The sequence below is a fragment of the Ahaetulla prasina genome, chromosome 2 (genome assembly GCF_028640845.1).
Source record: "Ahaetulla prasina isolate Xishuangbanna chromosome 2, ASM2864084v1, whole genome shotgun sequence".
In the NCBI taxonomy this organism is placed as follows: domain Eukaryota; kingdom Metazoa; phylum Chordata; class Lepidosauria; order Squamata; family Colubridae; genus Ahaetulla; species Ahaetulla prasina.
In genome coordinates this window covers 38554617-38576919 of record NC_080540.1, presented here as the reverse complement: position 1 = coordinate 38576919, position 22303 = coordinate 38554617, and the positions used below count along the sequence as shown (strand labels likewise).

The 22303-nt window shown below is 37.8% G+C and overlaps 1 protein-coding gene across 31 annotated transcripts in view; it reads left to right on the top strand.

Annotated features, from left to right (window-relative positions):
- The window catches only part of MAGI1 (membrane associated guanylate kinase, WW and PDZ domain containing 1), a 534475-nt gene that overhangs the window by 416035 nt on the left and 96137 nt on the right, over nt 1–22303 (top strand). For 13 of the 31 annotated variants that reach the window (XR_009153941.1, XR_009153940.1, XR_009153942.1 and 10 more), the window contains exons 5-9: nt 1794–2004; nt 4610–4692; nt 10945–10983; nt 17701–17758; nt 21139–21248. Coding sequence is in view for 24 of the 31 variants with exons in the window: in XM_058173839.1 (XP_058029822.1) it covers nt 1794–2004; nt 4610–4692; nt 10945–10983; nt 17701–17758; nt 21139–21248 (501 nt within the window). In the remaining 7 variants the exon portion in view is untranslated. The remainder of the gene's footprint in view (nt 1–1793; nt 2005–4609; nt 4693–10944; nt 10984–17700; nt 17759–21138; nt 21249–22303) is intronic. The other 18 variants (XR_009153946.1, XR_009153944.1, XR_009153945.1 and 15 more) reach the window with 4 other exon arrangements.

The window sequence follows — 22303 nt, the reverse complement described above, 5'->3', positions numbered from 1 at the left end:
TCTAAAGCTTCAGAAATCCAATCAGAAATATTATACTTAGGACAGTTAGATCAACTACTGATCATTTTAGTTCCATTCTATTTTCTGTATCTTTTCCAGGCTACAGTGTTATGTTTTCTGCTTTCTAGTAGTTGTTCTTTTATTTATTTTTTTCAGCCATTTAGAGTATGCACCAGTTTCTTATTTATCCGCTACTAAGTCAGAGTCCATGAACACGTATTTAAAGTTTAGGAATTGGGGGGGGGGTGTATTTCTGGACTAGCCTGATTTTTATTTTTATTGGATGGGTTTTTAAAATTTTGTGATTTTACGGGGGAATACGTTTTTTAACATTTTGGGCATTTAAATTAGTTTTTTAAGGGATGTTTTTAATTATTGTGTGTATTTATATTTTATCTGCCTGTTCACCGCCCTGAGTCCTTCGGGAGAAGGGCGGTATACAAATTAAAATATTATTATTATTATTATTATTATTATTATTATTATTATTATTATTATTATTATTATTATTATTATTATTATTATTATTATTATTATTATTATTATTATTATCTCCGTATGGATTTTTATATTGAAATTGTCTTTGTTATTTTAAGACTCATTTTCCAATTTTTAAAGATCTTTTTAAAATGTATGTGTGTGTGTTACTCTCCATAAATAATGTACATCCCTCTTAGCTATTTGCTTATTAATGCCAGATCATTGGTGATAATTTGATTCTATCTAAAAAAAAGAAAGAAAAGCTGATCTGTCTCTCATTCAGTCCAGTGTGATCTTGAGCCCACTGAAAGGGTCTAAAACTCTGTATCACTACATGACAATATAGACATACTCTGAATTAGTGAGTGGAGAGTCTAAACCAGAGGTGTCAAACTCATGTCGTCATGGTGGCATCCCGTGACATATCGGAACTTTTTTCCCCTTCGCTAAACCGGGCATGGGTGTGGCCAGCACGAGACACATCTGGCTCGTGGGCTGGGAGCCCTGATCTAAACCAAGTAGGGATGGGAAACAAAAAAAGTACTGTATTTTTCGGAGTATAAGACGCACCTTTTCCCCCCCAAAAAAGAGGGTGAAAATCTGGATGCGTCTTATACTCCGAATATAGCCCTGCCCAGCTTCTCAAACCAAGGTTTCACAGACTGAAAAAAGCATTAAAAACAAAGCTTCAGAAACGAAGCCCTCAAACAGAGCTTCAGAAGAGAAGCCCCCAAACAGAACTTCAGAGGCTTTTTTTCTGAGGCTCTGTTTCGGAGGCTTTCAGAGGCAGAAAAAAGTTTTTTCTGAAACAAAGTTTCAGAGGCAGAAAAAAAGGCCAAAAAAAGCAAGGCACAGAGCTCACAATCAAGTTGCTAAAATTCACCTCTGGGAACAGCTGATTGGGGGTATTCCAGGAGGCCAATCCACCTGCCAATCAGTTTTTTTCTTATTTTCCTCCCCAAAAACTAAAGTGAGTCTTATACTCCGAAAAATGTGGTAGCTTTACAAATAATGAGCCACGGTGGCACAGTGGTTAGAGTGCAGTACTGCAGGATACTTCTATTGACTGCTGGCTGCCTGCAATTTGGCAAATTCAAATCTCACCAGTCTCAAGGTTGACTCAGCCTTCTACTTACCCTTCCAAGGTGGGTAAAATGAGGAGCCAGATTGTTGGGGGCCATATGCCGACTCTGTAAACCAGTTAGAGAGGGCTGTAAAAGCACTATGAAGTAATAAGTCTAAGTGCTATTGCTATTCCAAGTAATAATGTCTTTTATTTTTTTTTAATAATTTTGTGTGATGTTCTTCTACAGCAGACTCCGGTGAACAAGACGAGCACAATATACACAGTATAAGAGATGCAGCTCTCCCATCTCTGAATAGTAGCATCACCACTGTTCCCACCACGGAACCATCTGAGAAGCTCCCTCAATACCTACCTCCTTGTGCAGAGGAAAACTTGGGTCCTCTGCCTGAAAACTGGGAGATGGCTTATACAGAGAATGGAGAAGTCTACTTTATAGAGTAAAGTGTATTTTCATTTCTTTTTTAACCTTTAGGTTCCATAAACCTCTTTGGGTTTTGTCTGTGGAGATTATCAGTCATTCAGGTTGTGGTTGTCCCAAAGGTGCTTTTTCAAGAGACAGCTGGACTTTTTGGCTTCTTGCTGAAGAGCTGAAGAAACTTCTTGGATGAGAAGCGAAATGCCTTCAGAGAAAAACCAGAAAGTCCAGTTGCCTCTTGAAAAAGCACCTTTGGTGCTCTCTGGGTTTTCTGAACATGGAGAGGAATTCTGGAGAAGGGTTGAAAGTTCATTCACTTCTGAAGACATAAACTATGTACTTTTATCTGGTTTAACTTTGTAAAATCTTAAGTCTTATAAGAGGTCCCCATCTCAAGCTCTGAAGTTATAATCAGAATAGAGCTTGAAGGGATTTTGGAGGTCTTCTAGTCCAACCCCCTACTCAATCAAGAGACCCTGTACCATTTCAGGCAGGTGGCCATCTAGACGTTTCTTAAAAACCTCCAATGATGAAGGACCCACAACTTCTGAAGGCAAGCTGTTCCACTGTTCCACTTAATTGTCCTCCCTGTTAGGAAGCTTCTCCTTAATTCCAGTTGCTTCTCTCCTTGATTAGGTTCCATCTATTGTTTTTTGACTTGCCTTTTGGTGCTTTGGAAAATATGTTGACCCCACTTTTCTTTGTGGCAGCCCCTCAAATACTGGAACACTGCTATCATGTCAACCCTACTCCCTCTTTTCTTTAGACTAGCCATACCCAATTCCTGTAACTGTTTCTCATATGTTTTAGTTTCCAGGCCTTTAATGGTCTTAGTTGCTGGTATGTTTGTGTTTTGAGAGAAAATTGTATTAAAAAAGAGAATAAAAAAGGAATAATTTGACAATGTCCTGGAGGAAGTGATGTGGTTTACATAGGCATTTAGATGGGCTAGGCTGATCTTACATGCTAACAGATATCCTATTGATATATCCACTGTAATTAGTCTAGTAGCCCTTCCTCTCCTGAATAAGTACTATAGTGTGCTACTTTTGAACTTTGGAGGCCTCTCCCAGATGGAATAATGTACTTTCTGTTACAGGCAATATAAACTAAGCTTGTGATTATGACTAAGGCAAGATTGATTCTTCCTTGTATCATAATGATGCTGTTTGGGTATTTGGAAGTGCAACCTCCAAGTAGCCTAGGTCTCATGGCTAAGATCCAGACTATGTGTTTCTCAGTTTAGCAGTTTCAGGAGGTAGGCATAAAAGCCTCTGGATCTTTTATTCAGCAATTAATCATAGGGTATCAATTCATAAATACATTGTACTGAATCCAGCAGGGTTTGTTTCAATCAAATGCACATAGAGTTGTTCATGTAGTGAAATTTCTTCATGTAGTGAGGATGTGAAGCATTTCATTGCATTGCACTTTGGCTGCTGATAGACTAAATTAGAAGCTAAATTCTTGCTGTATGGTAAGTTATTAAAACATTCAGCAGTAACTGTCTTACAGTCTTCATAATTAGTCATCTTTATTTTCTATAATAAACAAATTATAGGATGATAAACAAAAAAAAAACCCACCCTCATTTTTATTTATGCAGTACTTAGCCCAGAATTTGTGTTGTTCTGCCTCCATAAATACATCCCTCCCCTTCAGTTTGGAAAAGGGTATTCAAATATTTTACAACATCCCTTTATGATTTTGAGTATAAATTGTTTTGTACCTTGGCAAACCCAAGTGTTTTCCATTGTTGTTAATTTGCCTTGCTTGCTGGACTTCTATGGCTTAGTTTACCAACTGGTGATTAATTGCCCAGAAATGCACAAAAGAATTGAATGGATGGATTCTTCTTGTGTTGCAAGGGTGGGTAATGTAGTGTGTGAAATGGTGACCTTCCACTCCAGCTTTCACATCGCTAGTAATGGATAGCCGGGATGTGAATACTCTCCTTTGAAAGCAGAACTGTTATTTAATAGTAAGTCTTCAAAGAAACATGTATATTCTCCTTCACATAACGTCGCAGGAGGATTAGATCACTTTGATGATTAGATCATTCTTTTGAGATTTGTGGAAGGAACCATGGTATTCTGTTTCAACAATATAGAATTTCTGTGTTTTCCTATTTATTTGTGGATACAGGCAAATGCATTGTGGCTCTTTGAATGAAGAATTGTGAATAACCATAGGGCTCAGCTGGGTTGTAGACACACCAAGAATTAAAATGACATCTTCTTTAAAAGTCATAGGAAACTACAACAGTGATTGGAATGGGGAATAAAGAACAGGATTTTATACGGCTCACAATCCAATCATGCAGCCCCCCAAAAAACAGGATAACAAATCAGAAGGGACCTTAAAGTTCTTCTAGTCCAACACCCTGCTCAAGCAGGAAGCCCTATATCATTTCAGACAAATGCTTGTCCAATCTCTTCATAAACACTTCCAAGGATGAGCACCCATGACTTCTTGGGCCAAGCCATTCTACTGATAAATTGTTCTAACTGTCAAGAAATTTCTCCTTAGTTCTAGGTTGGTTCCCTCCATATGCTGAAAATAAAAATTACGTTGATGTGTTATTTTTATAAAACTCATTTTTCTATTTATTTATTTTTTATTTTTAGTCATAATACTAAAACAACGTCTTGGCTAGACCCAAGGTGCCTGAACAAACAGCAAAAGCCTCTAGAAGAATGTGAAGATGATGGTAAGACAATCAGTGCTTAAATAACGTTTGGGAAGTTCACCTTTTCTTGTTTTGAAAGTCAAGTCATTTACAATTCAGGCTAGATTCTCTGGCTGTAATCAAACTTCAGTTGTTTCGCAAGTCATTGTGCATTAAGGACAAGCAATCTAAGAATCGCATGTTGGTTTGTAGTCATCTTTAGCAATTGGCTGCCCTCAAGAAATCTTGGGACAAGAGAGTCCCTAGAATATTCCAGGAAGGGGAACGCTTTTGTAGCTAGTGAAAAAGCCCTTTTTAAAAAAAAAAATGCTGGTAGGCCTTCAAGAGTTTCAGAAGGGCCATTGGTGACATAATGACGTAAGAGAAGGAGCACAGGTGGGATTTTTAGTGTTCTCCTCACTACCATTTTAATTTTGTTCTGTTTACTACACAGTTTCAGCAGTATGATCATATGGCAAGACTTAGAAGAGTTTGGGGAGCTCCATATATATGATTGTTTTCCTGTCCTTGATCTTTATCCAAAGAAATATTCCGCCAGTTCAGTGAAGCTCAGATGTGGGTGGAGGCAAAGGGAGTGAGACAAACATATATCTGTAGCAGCTGCACACAAAGGTCTTTGGTTGGGTGTGTCTGTATAAGAAACAGTTATTTTTTGATGGCATGGAAGTGGGGGAAGAATATTCACATTTTGTAGGAATTATGAAGCCATACACCCAGCAAACACCCACCCTGGAAAAAGGCAGACTAAAACAATTTTGAAAGCAACAAAGATAAAACTACCAGCAGCAATAGTAGTAATAAAACAATTGATACAAGTCGTCCTTCAGTTACGACCGATTACTTAGCAAACATTCAAAGTTACGACAGACTTCTCCCCCAAAAGCTGCTTACAATCCAATTTCAAACTTATGTCACCACTTTCTTCCCCACAGTCACATCATCATTTGGGGGGTGGGGGCTTGGCAACTAACTTAGCTTTATAACTAACTTAACTTTACAACTGTTTGCAGCCTCCCATGGTCATATGACTGCAATCTTTTTTGCCATTTCAGGCATTTGTTTCCAGTTTCTGGCAAAAAAAAAAAAGCCATGCCTATTGGGAAAAATGGATTTGGTTCATGACCACAGAATTTGCTTAAAAACTACCACAAAAATGCAGAAAAATCTGATCCAGTTACATGGTGACCCCTCTTAATGACGGCAGTGACTTATGACTATAATTCTGGGCTCAATTACAGTCATAAGTCAAGGACTAGCTGTTCATAAACGAAAGGAAAACAATAACAAAATGAGTAGTGCATATTTTAACATTAGTAAAAATGTTAAGGAAAACCAGATCTTTAAAAGAGCACAACACACACCCCCAATGACCCTCTAGAGAGAATGTTTGATAAATAAGGCCTTGTACCAAAATAACCATGCATTTAATGGCCATCAACCTCATCTCATCTCATTAGTTGGAATGTCTAATTATGGTTACAGGGTCTTGGCAAGAAAATAAGGGAGATGATCAAAATTATTTTAGGATTAAAGAATAAAACTAGATTTCCAAGCTAGGTAGTATTTTAGTTATTATCATCACTGGTCTTCTTAGATTTTTTTTTTAAACTACTGGAATCACAATTATAGTAGTTATAGTTTCAAAATAACTCTGGGTAGTGCAAGACTAGACATTAGAGTCATGTATTTTATTACCATATTCATTTGGAGCCAAAGCCGCTTTATTAACTTTATTGAAGGCAAATATGTATCTGGTTCTTCATTTCTGCAGTAATATATTTTGCAATATATATTCTATATATTTTTGCAATGTTATATTGGCAAAGATTTAATTTTGACTGTTTCTGAAACACTGAAGGAAGGAAACTAGTGTCCACTTTAAGAAACCAAACTACCTTAATTTGTTAGGCATGCATTGAGAATAGGAGAAACAGAAAAGAAAATGTATAAAAGCATAACATTTTTTTTTGCAGGCAGAATATATGTCATTTGAAAACATTTCAAAAAAGGCTAAATCTAATTCATTTAAAATGAAGCATTTTCAAAGTTCTCCTTTGAACATGCAAATATAGGGTAAATCTACACATATAAAGGTTGCAGAAATATTTGCTAATGTAACACCTTGATGGATTTTCTATGGCTCAAAAGATTTTCTTAGACTATAGAATTAGGAATGATAGATGTGGGCAGACAGAAATTCAAGCAATAAATTAGAGAGAGGCTAACATCATTGATGAAGTTAAAAAGCTAAACGCCACATCCCTCTTTAAACATAAATTGAATTGACATATGAAAAACCAAAGATTTATATATCTATATTTCAAAAATAATGAACTTCTGCTTTGAAGGTACTTCCATAGCATGTTTTTCCCCCCCAAATATATCTTTATTTGAGAATAAGGCTGCAGGGGTGGACAAAAACTTTTTGGCAGACAATCACACTAAAAGCACGTCAGCCATTTGAAAAGTGAGTGGGTTCAGAAAAACACTTGCCAGTTTTCATTTTGATTTAACTCTTTGGAGAGAATGTTCTTGCTGTCTTTTAAAACAAGTTTTATCAAGCTTATTTTCAAACTCAAGAAAGTATACTGGTTATGTGACATGGCTTCTGCGTATAAACACATAGAGTGATGTTTTATGATATCCATCCCTGACTTGATGTTCTTCAAATACATGTAAGTCCTCAAGTTACAATCATTCATTTAGTGACCATTTGAAGTTACAGCAGCGCTGAAAAAAGTGACTTGTGACCTTTTTTCACACTTCTGATCGTTGCAGCATCCCTGTGGTCCAGGGGTGAAATCTATTCACCTTTTTTTTTTTTTTTTACATTTATACCCCGCCCTTCTCCGAAGACTCAGGGCGGCTTACAGTGTATAAGGCAATAGTCTCATTCTATTTGTATATTTTTACAAAGTCAACTTATTGCCCCCCCAACAATCTGGGTCCTCATTTTACCTACCTTATAAAGGATGGAAGGCTGAGTCAACCTTGGGCCGGGCTTGAACCTGCAGTAATTGCAGGCTTTGTGTTCTTAATAACAGGCTTTTACCAGCCTGCGCTATTAACCTTCCCTACTGGTTCAGAAGTGCGCACACCGCACGCAGGTGCTTGCTTTGCTTGCGCATGCTCCATCTTCACATCCAATTTTAGACCCTCTGTGCATGTGCAAAGCCTTCTGCGCATGCGTCGAGGGTCAAAAAGAGGTTACTTCCTGGTTAAAACCAGGAAGTGTGGGTGGGCGGAGCCTCGTGCCACTACCACTAACGATTCGCCCGAATTGAAGCAAACTGGTAGCATTTCACCTTGCCATGGTCACATGATCAAAATTCAGATGCCTGGCAATTGACATGAGGCAATTTAATGAGGGTTGTCAGCCAGTTTCCAACAAAAAAAAGTCAAGTTTCACTTAACACTTGCGTTACTAACTTAACGACTGAAGTGACTCACTTAACAACTGTGGCAAGAACAATTGTAAAATGGGCATAATTTACTTAACAACTGCCTTACTTAGCAATGAAAATTTTGGGCTCAATTGTGGATGTAAGTGGAGGACTACCTGTGCAGGTAGGCAATTCAGGTTGCTAAGAGAAACATTTGTTAAGTGATTGTGAGTTTTGCTCTATTTTCTGACCTTTCTTGCCACAGTTGTTAACTGAATCATTGCAGTTGTTAAGTTAGTAACTGGGTTGTTAAAGGGAATCTGGCTTCCCCCTTGCCTTTGCTTGTCAGAAGGTCGCAAAAGTGACCCCGGGCCACTACAACCGTCATAAATATGAATCAGTTGCCAAGCATCCGAATTTTGATCATATGACCATGGGGTGTGATGCAATGGTCGTAAGTGTGAAAAATGGTCATAAGTCACTTTTTCCAGTCCCGTTGTAACTTTGAACGGTCACTATACAAATCGTTGTAAGTCGTGCACTACCTGCACATCAGACCCAAATTCATGGAAAACTCTGTAAGTATGGCATTTATTTATTTATTTAAATAAATTCTGAATTCTGGGGGGCTCCCAATTAGCAGTTACAACAACTTCTATAACAGGGGTCTTCAACCTTGGCAACTTGAAGACTTGTGGACTTAAACTCCCAGAGTTCCTCAGCCAGCTTTGCTGGCTGAGGAACTCTGGGAGTTGAAGTCCACAAGTCTTCAAGTTGCCAAGGTTGGAGATCCCTGTTCTATAATAAACATAACAAGCGCTTGACGTACTAAGACATAATGTTCAAGGAATTGGGTGGTCTTTAACTCGGGAAGCTTTACATATCTTAGGTATACCTGTTGGAAAATTGAGTCCTGTATAATCAATATTCAGCCATCCAAACGTACCTGAATGATAATTCTAGCATTCCTCACTGTTGACCACGGGAGCAGGGATTGGTTGGCATATTTGAACTTGAGTATTGCACAACTCTGAGCAGATCCATTATTTTGCTTCAGCTCCAAAATGGCTCTAAATGCCTATGGAGATTCTCAAATCATCCAGCTCATGGTTGTCCCAAAGATGCTTTTCAAAAAGCAACTAGGCTTTCTTGGGTTTTTTTTTTTTTCCTTGAAAATATTTCGTTTCTCATCCAAGAAGCTTCTTCCATTCAGTTGCCTTTTCAAAAGCACCTTTGGTTCAAATTGTTTTGTAAATGCTTCCTGTTCCTGCTACCAATAAAATTGCCTTGTATTGATTCCAGTTTCTTGTACAATAAAAGTGGTGTCTACTACCTGAACCATAGTATGCTCCATCTGAAATTGAGAAAACTTTATTAGAAAAAAAAATATTCAAATCAATACTGCTTGCACTGTGACTGATAGGAGATTATTTACAATTATAAATTAATCTATCTGGGAATATTACTTTGTTTTGGTGTTGAGAAGTCTCGTGTTTGGTGCCTCTTTTTAGAAGACATGACTGATCTGCTCAAATGAATCCATGCCTATCCTATAATTTGCTTGCAAGTTTTATCATTTCTCATTTGCTGATTACAGTTTTGTTTCTTAATAAAAAACAATACACACTCTCATTCATGCCATCATTTACAAATAAAAATTCTACGCTTTAGTGGTATTTTTAAATAGAATACATTCTTTGCCAGTACTTTGACATAAAAGTGTTTCTTAGAATTGAATAAAAGACATTTGCTTTGAAATTCATTCAATTAGTCCATTTTGAAGCTACGTACTTTGGCTAAAAATAAGATGACACCAACTAGCAAGCATGCATTATACGATGTGTCAATTCATTTCAATGAAGTTGACACAGGAGTTATAATTAATCATTCCCATTAATGGTTTTTTTTTTTTAACAGAAAGTTAAAATTGGTCAAGGTTTTTTTATTTTAATTATTCTGGAATGAAAGTACAGGTAGTCTTTGACTTACGACGACAATTGAGCCAAAATTTCTATTGCTAAGTGAGACATTTGTTGAGTGAGTTTTGCCTTTTTTACGACTTTTCTTGCCACGGTTGTTAAGTGAATCACCGCAGTTGATAAAGTTAGTAGCCCGGTTGTTCAGTGAATCTGGCTTCCCCGTTGACTTTGCTTGTGAGAAGATTGCAACAGGGGATCACCTGACCTTGGGGACACAGCAATGGTCATAAATATGAACCAGTTGCTAAGCCTCTGAATTTTGATCACATGATCATGGGGATGCTACCAAGGTCACAAGTGTGAAAAATGATCATAAGTCATTTTTTTCCCAGTGCCGTTGTAACTTTGAACGGTCACTAAATGAACTGTTGTAAGTTGAGGACTACCTGTGATAGTTTTATCAAACCAGATTTGGAAACAGCTGAATTGCATCTAGTATGAGACTTTGGTTCCTTGCACAGAGAAGAGCTCCGATTTGGATATTTTCACAAATTGTCACAAAACAACACGCAGAAAACCACTTAAGCCTTTCCGCCATTCCCAGAAATGAATGGAAATTCCAAACACACAAGAATTTGCCATGCCCAACGCCCTCGATCAGCCCAGTTCTTTTGTAATCCTTGAACGTTCTTGATTGTCCTGCAAGTTGGCTTTTCTACCCTTTGTGGGATTGAAGAGGAGATCCATGCCTTTTTTTTTTTTAACTCTTGCAGTGCCAAATGTATCTTTAGCACGGTTGCCAAGAGCGACGTGTTTTCTAGTCACCAGAGTGTTGTGGCATGGGTTTGGGCTAAGTTGGTATGAAACTTGGTGTTGGTTCTGCTGTATACTGGAAGGAATTTCTTGCTTGCTGCTGGTGTCTGAATGTTTCTTTTAATTTTTTTTTCTATCTCACTGCTCTTCCTTTGGAGAAGAAGGGGTACACACGGAGGAACTGGACAGTGAACTAGGTAAATCATCCATCTCTCATTTTTTTTGGCTCCATTGGTTGGATTGCACTATTAACCACTTAACATCTTTTTTTCTTTGTATCACTTTTTTTTCCTTTTTTTTTTTTTTAAATTTCAAGCGATAACAACAACGTGTAGCTTGGCTTCTGCACCAAACAGCATTTGCATAGGAATAACATTTTCAGATCAATGAATGTCCCGTTATTTTGGGATATCTTCTTTCCTTCTCCCCTCACCACCCTCCTGGCATTTATTGTAACTTTTTCTGCTTGACATATATATAGCTATAGGGCATTAAAGGATTTTTTTCCATGGGATGGGTGATAATTCTAATTATTGGCTCCTTCCTGTTTAGTTTTGATGTTAAATTAGGAACTTGAGTGTTGAGTCAAACTTTGTGAAATACCGCAGCGTTAGGATGTAGGTTGCATCCAAAGACCATGCTATTTTGGTACAAAAAGTTCTTATTTATTTATTTTTCTTATGGGATATATATGATGCCATATGGCTTAAATAGTGCTTAAATATAAAATGCACTTGTAAATATCTAGAATTTGAAACTGACATTTCAGAGCATCTAAATTACCATCCTAATTCTGGTTGCTGAGTATTTTTAGGCATACTTAAAATAAACATGTGACTGGCATGATGCTACATAACCATGAAACCCTAAAACGATGCGGCTCAATTATTCAATTTTATTCCTTCTGTGGGATTCAGAAAGCATCAGTTACATTTTGAATGGAAGGTGTAATTTACTTGATGCAAGATGAGCTGATTAAACTATGTTTTTCCAGTCCTTCTGGGAAAAAATAAGGAAAAAGTTTAGCAAATTAGCTGCAAAAGAAAATTATGTTTGCTATCTTGCCTTTCAATGTATAAAAATAGTGACATGCCTACTAATATACCTGTTTCCATGCTGCTCATAGCTCTTTCTCTCAATTACACATAATTCGCTACAGTGGTGCCTCGGTACTTGTTATTAATTGGTTCCGCACCGCGAGTACTAAAAATAATGAGGGCCAAACAAACCATTGACTTCCCACATGACCAGGAGTGAAATTCGACCACCTCAGCCGAGGCGGTAGGGACGATTTGAATCGGTTCGCTGAACTGAACCGATTCAAATCTCCCTCCTGCAAGCCTTCGCATGTTGGCTTGAGGGGCTTCGGCAGCGAGGCGAGCAACCGGCCGCGCTCGCCCTCTCGATGCCGCAACAAAAGCCGCTCGAATCACTGACACTTTCCTGGTGCTGCTGCCGTCCTGCTCAGCTCCCCACCTGGACGTCCCATACACTGACCCTCTGCGCATGCGCAGAAGGTTCTGCACTTGGGCAGAAGAGGCGCACAGGAGCGTAGCGTGCGCACGCTCACATCTCTGAGCCGGTAGGGAAGGTAAGTGCATTTTACCCTTGCACACGACCCTTTGTTTCAAGACTTCCAATCTTTCCCTTTTCCTGTATCAGTAATTTTCCCAGCATGGGAGACTTCCTGTCTGCCCTGTGCGGCCATCCCCCTCTTCGTTTTGCAGTGACTTCCCAGGATGGCTAACTTCCTATCGATTCTTCATAGCTGTCCCCCTTTTCCTATCGCAGTGCGTCAGATACTAAACATACGAGTACCAGGGCAATATTCTCATGTCAAGTACCAAATTTGAAGAGTTTTGAAGCAGTCAAGTACCGAAGTACCACTCTATATGTTTTGCCACGTGTCATGGCAGTGATCGGCTCGTTTGGATCCAGATACAATGAGCACACCAATAAATAAAGGGGTTTTAGGCTTTGTTACTAGCACAAGCAGTTATAAAAACATAATATAAAAAGCATACATACCAAGCAAGATGATGCCCCTTACATCCTGTCAGGAACTTTTTAATAACCACAACAAAGCTAATCCAAGGTGGCCAGTTTCCAGAACACCTATTGTTAGGTTTTATGCAGAAGCTCCGAACAAACAACAACAACTCAAGGTTTTTAATTAAAACCCAGTATCATGATTTCATGCGCTTGGTATGGTCAGGAAACTTGCAAGACCCAATCTTGACTGGAGGGCATAGGACTTCAAGTCTTAGGACTTGAAAGTCTTAGACTTTCACAGATTTGCAGATAGCAATAGCACTTAGACTTATATACTGCTTCACAGTGCTTTACAGCCCTCTCTAAGCAGTTTACCGAGTCAGCATAATTGCCCCCCACAATTTGGATCCTCATTTTACCCACCTCGGAAGGATGAGTCAGCCTTGAGCCGTGAGACTTGAACTGCAAAGCAGCAGTCAGTCAGCAGAAGTAGCCTGCAGTACTGCATTTTAACCACTGCACCATCATAGCTATGTGAAGATTCTCCCCCACCCTTCTCTTTATTCATAGATTTTGTTTAGTTATAATTTAAATAGTTGTATATTTTTTTAAAAAAAATACATTTTAAGCAAATTATCAAAAGCAGCTGCATTGTACAAAACCAGAGAATGTGCATTGCATAGAGCTTTGATCTGTAGCACTTGGTTTTAAAGATTGGGCAGCTGTAGGACCTTCAACTTTCATTTATTGAAGTAATTCTTACAGTTCTTCTGGAAGACATTGAACCCTGAGGTATTATAAAAATAGCACCACATACATAACCAGAAATAAAAGGAATGAAGTAAGAGCTGGGATCTACTTGGCAGAATTGGGTTAGGGTTAGGTAAGCCTCCAGGAGCATCTGGTCACTTAAGATGACCTACTTGATAATTCTTTTAGATAATTTGGCCACAGTTCTTATAATTAGTTTTCCTATTCTTAAAGCACTTTATCAAGTAATTTACCTTTATAAGCTTCCTTCAATAGGCACACATTATTATCTTATTTATTTATTTATTTAATTAATTAATTAATTAATTAAACTTTTATACCGCCCTTCTCCCGAAGAACTCAGGGCGGTGTTTAGATTTCTGCCTTAAGTGTGGAATACAGAAATATTCTGCAAAGAACGTAGGGTGAAGGGGAATGGGAAGTTATTTAATGTTGATTGTATTTTATTATTATTATTTTGAAAAAAATGTGTGTGGTCTCTTGTTGCTGTGCTTCCAATCTGTCTTGACTCCTAGTGAACTGTCTAGACAAGTCCCTGCAGTTTTCTTGTCAAGTTCTTGGAAGTGGTTTGCCACTGCTTTCTTCCTGGGACTGAGAGAGAGTGGTCCTCAGTCACCCTACTGGCTTTGTGCCTGAGGCAGGATGAAAATTCACCGTCCCCGAGTTTATAATCTGCTGCCTTAAATTGCTACGCCAAACTGGCTTTTGCGTGTGGTCGTAGCAGATGGGAAAATATCTTCTTCCACTCTCCATCCTCACTTCCTAATTAACTAATGAAACCTATTGCACAGTTTGCAGGCCCACACAAGATCTTTTTATTCTTTACAGTCAAGCGGAATATTGGAAATAAAGTCTATAAAGTGCGGGGGATGGGATTCCTGTGTCTGGCATAACTTTTCAAAAAGCCAAATAGAAGTGGATCAAAGATTCTTATGGGAAGCAAAACATGACAGGAAAAAAAAATGCTTTCAAAGTGTAGGCTGGATCTAACCAGGGCACCCTATATTTTATATAGGACTTTCTTTCCTACATATATAAAAAATATCCTATTGATAGGGATTATGGGCTGGAGAATGACCAAAGCGCATTATATAAATTGTATCCTGCATTAAGTTGGTTTCATTAGCTTATGTAAGACTCTTATCCTCAGAGAATCCACACTTGTATAGGACTTGAGAAAAGGCCAATTTATTAAAAAACTGTTGCCAGATATTTTCTCCTCACACCTATTGCCAATTAGCCCCACATTTCCTTTCTTCCTATCTCAGGAAATCCAAAAACTCTTCAGATAGATGCCATGAAAAACGTGTGGGTGGGATAAATTGGAGGAAACCTGTTTTTTATTTGCAAACAAGGAACATGTGGAGCAAAACTTGTTTAATATTTTTCCTTGATTTGTAGCCAGTTCTGGGTTTGCAATATAAACTTTGAGTAATTAGCCCATGTGTGTTTATAAGGGATTAATTCCTTTTCAGTCTGGAACTGTTTGTGTCCGTATGGCACACTAGTTGGAGCCTCCAGCTAGCACATTGAGAAGCACAGAGATTTATGTGCGAGTGCCTGATTCTATAAACAGCAAGGTTTTATCTTATATACCATAGTATTTACCTGAACTCTGCTACTTTTCCCCCCACTCCTTGGTTGCACCAGGATTGTGCTGTTAACTACTGTGTATTTCCTGATGAATAAAAAACAAATATGAACTCTGATCATCTTTGGATACTTATCCTGAGGTTGAGTAAGTTAGGATACATTCCCGCCCCCTCCATTTCACATGCTGATACCTATAAATGTCAAAAGTGCACCCCGCAAAATGCAATGATTTGCCAAAATGAAGAAACAAGCAACATGATGGGCTACCGACTCCACCCGCATCTAGCATCCCGAACTACGTAAAAAAAAAAAGAGAGCATAGTTTGACATGCAGTGGCAAAGTTTCGGTTTTTGTCATTTGCCTTCCAGTTCTCCCCACAGCTAATAAACTATCTCCGATTTGGGAGCTTTTTCTAAGTTCTATGCTGATAGTTTTAGTTCAGAGGGAAAGAAAGGCATAGTTTTTCCTTGTATTATAGCATATCAAAATCCCAACAGGGTAATTGATTGCTGCTCAGTTACTCATCTGGTCATTGAAAACCAGTATACTTAAGAGTCTAGTTCAATTTCCCTTGCATGTCATGTCCTGTTATATGTGTGTGTGTGTAGATAGATAGATGGAGAGAGAGAGAGATGGTGGAGAGAGAGAGAGAGAGAGATTTGTTTGAAAGGCAAGAATTCCTCATGTAATCTCTTTATGTATTCTCATTTAATATGGGCCTAGAATGTTTCTGGGGTTTCTTTCTTATTAGTGTGCTTATAGAAAAATCCTTTCTTCCCTTTCTCTCATTCACATGCACACAGACCCTTTTGCAGCACAAGCGCTGTCAATCCATTTATCCCTAATTTGAAATCTTTAGGCAAAGCACAGGTGAGAGCAGCTGCAACACCTGTGGACAATGCATCATTCAAATAGTGTCCTTCAGCAGGATTTACGGTGAATTTTTCATTAATCAAGAAAGCAAAAAGAGCTGAATTAAAAAGATGCATTCTGATACATGCTCCCACACTTTCTCTCTGTAGACTAACCTATGTTTATAGAAGTATTTACACGTTCAGTTAGCAAATCCTCAGGAAGGAGCTCTTTACTTTCCCTCGGCAATCCTCCTCCTCTTATTGCTGCGCTCTTTTCCCCCTGCAGTTGTTTTAAGAATGAAGATTACTTTATGGTGTGATTAAAGGATAATGATTCAGTGACAAGTTTTGTAACATGATAAAATGATGGTATGTGCACAGAGATTTGCGCTGTCAGCTCTGGGATTCTAAGTCATTTCAGTTGTGATAGAAATATGAAATGCCTTGATAGCTAACAGGCACTTGCTACAAGTCAGACCTCATCAGCTAGATCCTGGCGCCTTCTTCAACCAGGTGGCCTCCAGATATTTTGGGTCATCGTGGCTGAGAATCCTGGGATTTGCAGTCCAAGCACCCCAGACAGAATTTGATGTGATTTCATTTAAACTTTATTATATTAAATCAGTGGTGAAATCTTCCCCAGTTTGCCACCGGTTCGCTGCATGCGTGGTGCGTGCCAAACGCATGCTGCACAGGCATGCACAGTGCATGCCAAACACATGCTGCTTGCACATGCTCAGTACGCACCAAACGCACGCTTCGTACGGAAAAAGGAGATGTGGGAAGGTAAGTAGAACAGCGAGGGTGGGGAAACAGCTGTGCCGCATGATTTAGACTCACTAGAACTCGCATTGCACAGCTGATCGTCGGAAATACCAGTTCAGATGAACTGGTAGCTTTCTTTTTGACTACCAGTTCGCCTAAATCGGTAGCTTTTTTTTACTACCAGTTCACCCGAACCGGTAGTTTTTATCACTACCGGTTTGCCTGAACTGGTGCAAACCTGTAGCATTTCACCACCGCATTAAATGTAATGTAATTCATTGCTGAAGATTCTATAATGTTCTCCTCCTGCTGCACTAAAAAAATTACAAGTTGAGTTCAACTGTTGGAAGAGTTTTGGGAGAAACACACCAAAAACTTTTGGGAGTCGTTTGTCCTCTTCAATGAGTCACCAAATCATTATTTGTTAATTCTGAATTTAGTTTTAATGTGCTCTTTATTTCTTGTTTGTCTTTTTGGACAACACTGTCATGTTTAAGTGTTCAAACGTAATTTCCATAGCAGTATCAGAATCCTCAGTGTAATTGTAGTTCTTATAGTTTACAAAGGTTACACAAAAACTCCTGGATCGTGAAAGTTGCTCTTAATCTGCATCCTCTGCATTACTACAACTTTGCTATCTTTCTGAATAAGAACTGCATGCTCTTTACTCTTAAGTAGCAAAATAAGACCCAGGGATCCATAAATGTTAATTCCATTGTCTGAATGCTTGATTAAATCAAAAATTAAGAACAAGTGGGTATGTCTTAAATGGAATCATTTCCTGCCTGGGGAAAAAAAATGTTTGTCATTGCATTTGCGCATTTGTATGTTTTAAATAAGAACATTGCAGCTTTATGGAAAATAGGGGTGTGTGCAGAATTTTTCTATGTGCAAAATTAATATACTTAAAGAAAAGTTTCTTATTTGTTTGTTTCTAGAACTACCTGCTGGTTGGGAAAAGATTGAAGACCCTGTATATGGTGTCTACTATGTAGAGTAAGTCTTTTGAACAGAGTACTTTGCAGGAACATACGCCAGAGAATAGTGTTCAACTGCTATGGAAATTCACCTTAAATTCACATTTACCATTCAAACAAATTAACAGTCTTGATTGTGTTTCCCTTTGTTTATTTTAGTGCTGTATTTTGTTAAGAGTACACTTGAATATATTATAGGAAGGATTCCAAGAGTGAGGCAGAAAGATTCGTGATATATTGCTCTTGAGCTCCCCCTAGTGATCTTTTGTTGAAAAATCAGTGTTTCAGCCTGCAAAAGAAAAAAGATGAGAGTTCCTAAATACAAATATTGAAATGAAACATTCTGACTAATCTGTACTCTAGAAATAAAATATGGCAAAGCTAAGGAATGTTGCCTGGAGCTTCATATTTAGGTTCTTAAAAAAAAAAGATGCTTCGGAAAAAATGCATTCTAGCCAAACGGATTCCTATTGTATCGATCATTACTTTTAATAATGGAGAATTAAAAAAAACTAATTTTAAATGTATAAAATCAATATTAGTCACATGGAATTCTGCATGTGTTTAGTTGTTCAGAATTAAGGAGCAAATGAAAGCTTCCATACTGTTATCATCATTTTTAAATGAGCTTAATCCAGATGGCAATAACCTCATTCTTTTTAATAATCTGTGTTCAGCATTAGCCATATTTCTAACTTGATAAAAATGCACATTTAAATATAAAAACAATAACATTTAATAATTTTTTGCATTTATTTTAGATTATACTTTCTCTGTACTATGGACAAAATTGGATAATCATTAAAATATGAAATTTATTTTATAGAAAATACCAGGCCAAAAAAAATTGACTAATTCATATTTATTAAGGGGGAAGGGGAAGGAGATCCCACCACTATTTTCTGGACCAAATGTGGAAAAGGAACTGAGCACATCCAAATGGCTGTTTCTTTTATATATATTATGTCAGAGAGTAACTAAGATGCTCTCCAAATATATGGGGAACCACAGTTTGTAGAATCCATTGGTCACGTGACTAGGAATTCAAGAAACCTGGAGGGACTGGGGTGAGAACCATGCTAAAGTCAAACAAGTTGAGATCACTTATGGACATCTGCCTACCTGTTTCCCTGAAAGTAAGACCTTCCCCAGATAATAAGCCATCCCCTGAAAATAAACCCTCTCCTGAAAATAAGCTCCTGAAAATATTTATCCACATGTGCAGCCAGTCTCCGCCATTTCCTCTGGTTAGGGTTAGGGAGACAGAGCTGGAAATCAGGTAAGCTGACAACAGCAAGAGAATCCCCATCTTGCTCCATGTGCCCCAAAATAATAACACCTCCCCGAAAATAAGGCCAAGCGCTTTTTTCGGGGTTCAAAAAGATATAAGACAGGGTCTTATTTTCACGGAAACACTGTATTAAAACCTTGGATTTTTTTCCATTTCCTGTGCTTCCCAAAGCACGTTTCAAAAATTGGAAGAATTTCTTGAATATTTTTTAATGTGATCTGAGAAGCTTCTCTGGGAATAGGAGATGGATAAAATTGTCAAGGTTCTATTAGCTAAGTAGTAACCTTATTAAGAAATTTTCCTTTGGAAATTATTTATATCTTTTGAAGGTGTAAATTCTTCAATTTTTATGCTTCAAAAGTAGTTATACATATCTACACAGTCCATGTAGGAAAGAATTTCATGTATGTTCATGTAAGCCAATTTCAGTTATGCTTGCTTAGAAACAAAGATGCCTTTGTTTCATGCAGTTGTTTAATTTCATGCATGGTCTGCTGTACAGCTAAAACAAATTTTATAGAGCAAATTTGGCATTTTAAAATGCAACAAAAATCATTCAATTTTTTCCTGATAAATATAGATCTAAAGAAAAATAGATTAGACTAGACTAGACTAGACTGGAATGGAATGGAATAGAATAGAATAAACTTTATTGTCACTTTGAATGTACACTAATCAGCATATATTAAAATGAAGTTTTGTTGCAAATAATCTGCCTCAATATTTATATAATGTAACGCCAATACATTGAATAAATCAATAAATAAACTTTGTGATTTTGTTTTTAGGGACAATCTATTTCACATTACAGATGTGAGGATCATGTTTGTCCAAGTAACTGGAAAATTATATTTAATTTTAATTAGACTGTAGTTGCACTTGTTGCTCTGTTGATTTTTTTAATTATGTCATGTTAATAGTGGTTAATGCTATGATTAATATTGTGTTAAGTGCCCCAAGTACTATATTTGCATTTGGAGAGAGGTATGTAGTTTTTTAATAATAATAAAAAAAGAGATGCATAGAATAGGTTGAGGGATGTAGGATTTAAATTGGGATGAAGTTGAGGGTAAGGAGGAAGGAGAGTATGAGTTGGTAATATTGATGCAGGTTACAAGTGAGACAGATTATACCTACCGTATCAATTTTTGAGCCTGAAACCTCTCTACTAAGGTATTTGTAGTGGTTCAATTTTATAATACAGATAGTCCTTGATTTAGAACAGTTCATTTAATGACCATTCTCTTAAAGTTAAGGGTTACAGCGGCACTGAAAAAGGTGACTTATGACCATGTTTCACAGTGACAACCTTTGCAGAATCCTAATAGTGATTAAAATTTGCATGCTTGGCAACTGGCATATATTTATGACGGTTGCAATATTCTGGGGTCATGTGATCACCATTTGTGCCGTTCGGTCAAGCAAAGCCAATGGGGAAGCCAGATTCACTTAACAACCCTGTTACTAACGTAACAATTGCAGTGATTCACTTAACAACTCTGACAAGAAAATTCATAATTAATGGGACAAAACTCACCTTAGCAACATAAATTTTGGGCTCAGTTGTGGTTGTAAGTTGAGGACTACCTGTTATAAAGAACACAATTCCATTTTTTTACATAGTCTTCTAACCTGAATTTATGGTGAAATATCTGAGACGTTCCAATTACTAATTTTAAGAGATTTTTATCAGGACTATTAATTTATAGTACTGTGTCCCTGGTTTTTTTTTTAACTGTCTTCCAGGCAGATTTCTAGTTTTTGTTTCCTTTTGTTTCCAGATGAAGCACAGATTAGGTATTTTAAGACCATCCAGTATTTTGATCAGGTATTTTAGAGAAGCTAATTATTTGAAACTTCACCAAGCCAAACCTATCTGAGCTTGTACTTTTTTTAGAATATTTGAAAGTTGCTATGTCAGATAAGTTGTTGCAATTCATAGATCAGCATTTGCCACAAAGTAAAGGAGCATTGCTCCTGCAGATTTTCCATCTAATGTTTGCCCTGTTTATGTTTTTTTTTTTAAAAAACTTGAGTCTCCCTATTATTTTTGCACTTTGCACCAAGAGTTTCCTTATTAATGGCTGTGCTTTCTTTTCTTTTTTTAGCCACATCAACAGGAAAACACAATATGAGAATCCAGTTCTGGAAGCCAAAAGGAAAAAGCAGCTTGAACAGCAGCCCCCACCAGCACAGCCTCCAGCACAACCATCTGAAGGTTGGCACCTCCTCCATAGAATGACCACGGTTGAAAAATAGGCCAAATGCCAAACATACACACTTCTCTAAAGTTTCATATTTTTGATAAATGTCTAGACAGGCCTAGCTTCCTTCCTGCATGACACAGGAAACGTGAGGTTATTTAACTGGAATATTTAAGACAAAGAATCTGCTCACCCGAACTGTTATGTGGCCATTATGAAAAGTCTCTTTGGGACTCTCTGAGGAGTCTCTATGGAGAATCTTATGCTGTTGTGATTTAACCACTGAAACTTGAATTTGAAATATGGATGTTTGAGACATGTCTAAAGCACTCTTCATGGAAGAAATTGAGCCTGATGAGTATTCTACATGTTTGGTACACAAAATGACATGTTCAGTTCTTGGAATCACATATGCACGTACACACTTACACATACACACTTAGGAAAGACAAAAAGATAAGGTTGCAAACAGTGGTGAAATCCTTCGCGGATCGCCACCGGTTTGCTGCCTGTGCATGTTCTGTACGCGGCAAAAGCACGCTGCGTGCACGCATGCACAACACAAACCAAAAGCACGCTGCACACATGCACATGCGCAGTGCACGCAAAGCGCACGCTTTGCATGGAAAAAGAAGACTTCACTAGCTAAGTAGAACAGCGAGGGGGGGAAACAGTTGTGCTGCGTGATTTAGCTTTGCTAGAAAGCAGGAAATCCTGCTATATAAACTGTGCGGCACAGCTGATCATCGGAATACTTGTTTGGACGAAATGGTTGCTTTTTTTAAACTACCAGTTTGGTTGAACTGATAGTTTTTATCACTATCGGTTCACTCAAACTGGAGCAAACCAGTAGCATTTCACCCCTGGTTGCAAAAACTTTTGAGTGCAGCTTGAAGCTAATACAATTGCATTCTCTATGCACAAATTGTCATAAAACTATATTAAAATTGTTCCAAAGCAAACAGATATCATCCCAAACTAGAGTGATTCATTATAACAACACATATATTTGTTTGTGGGTATATGTATTTTAATATTCTTACGATCCTCATTGATACAATGAGGATCA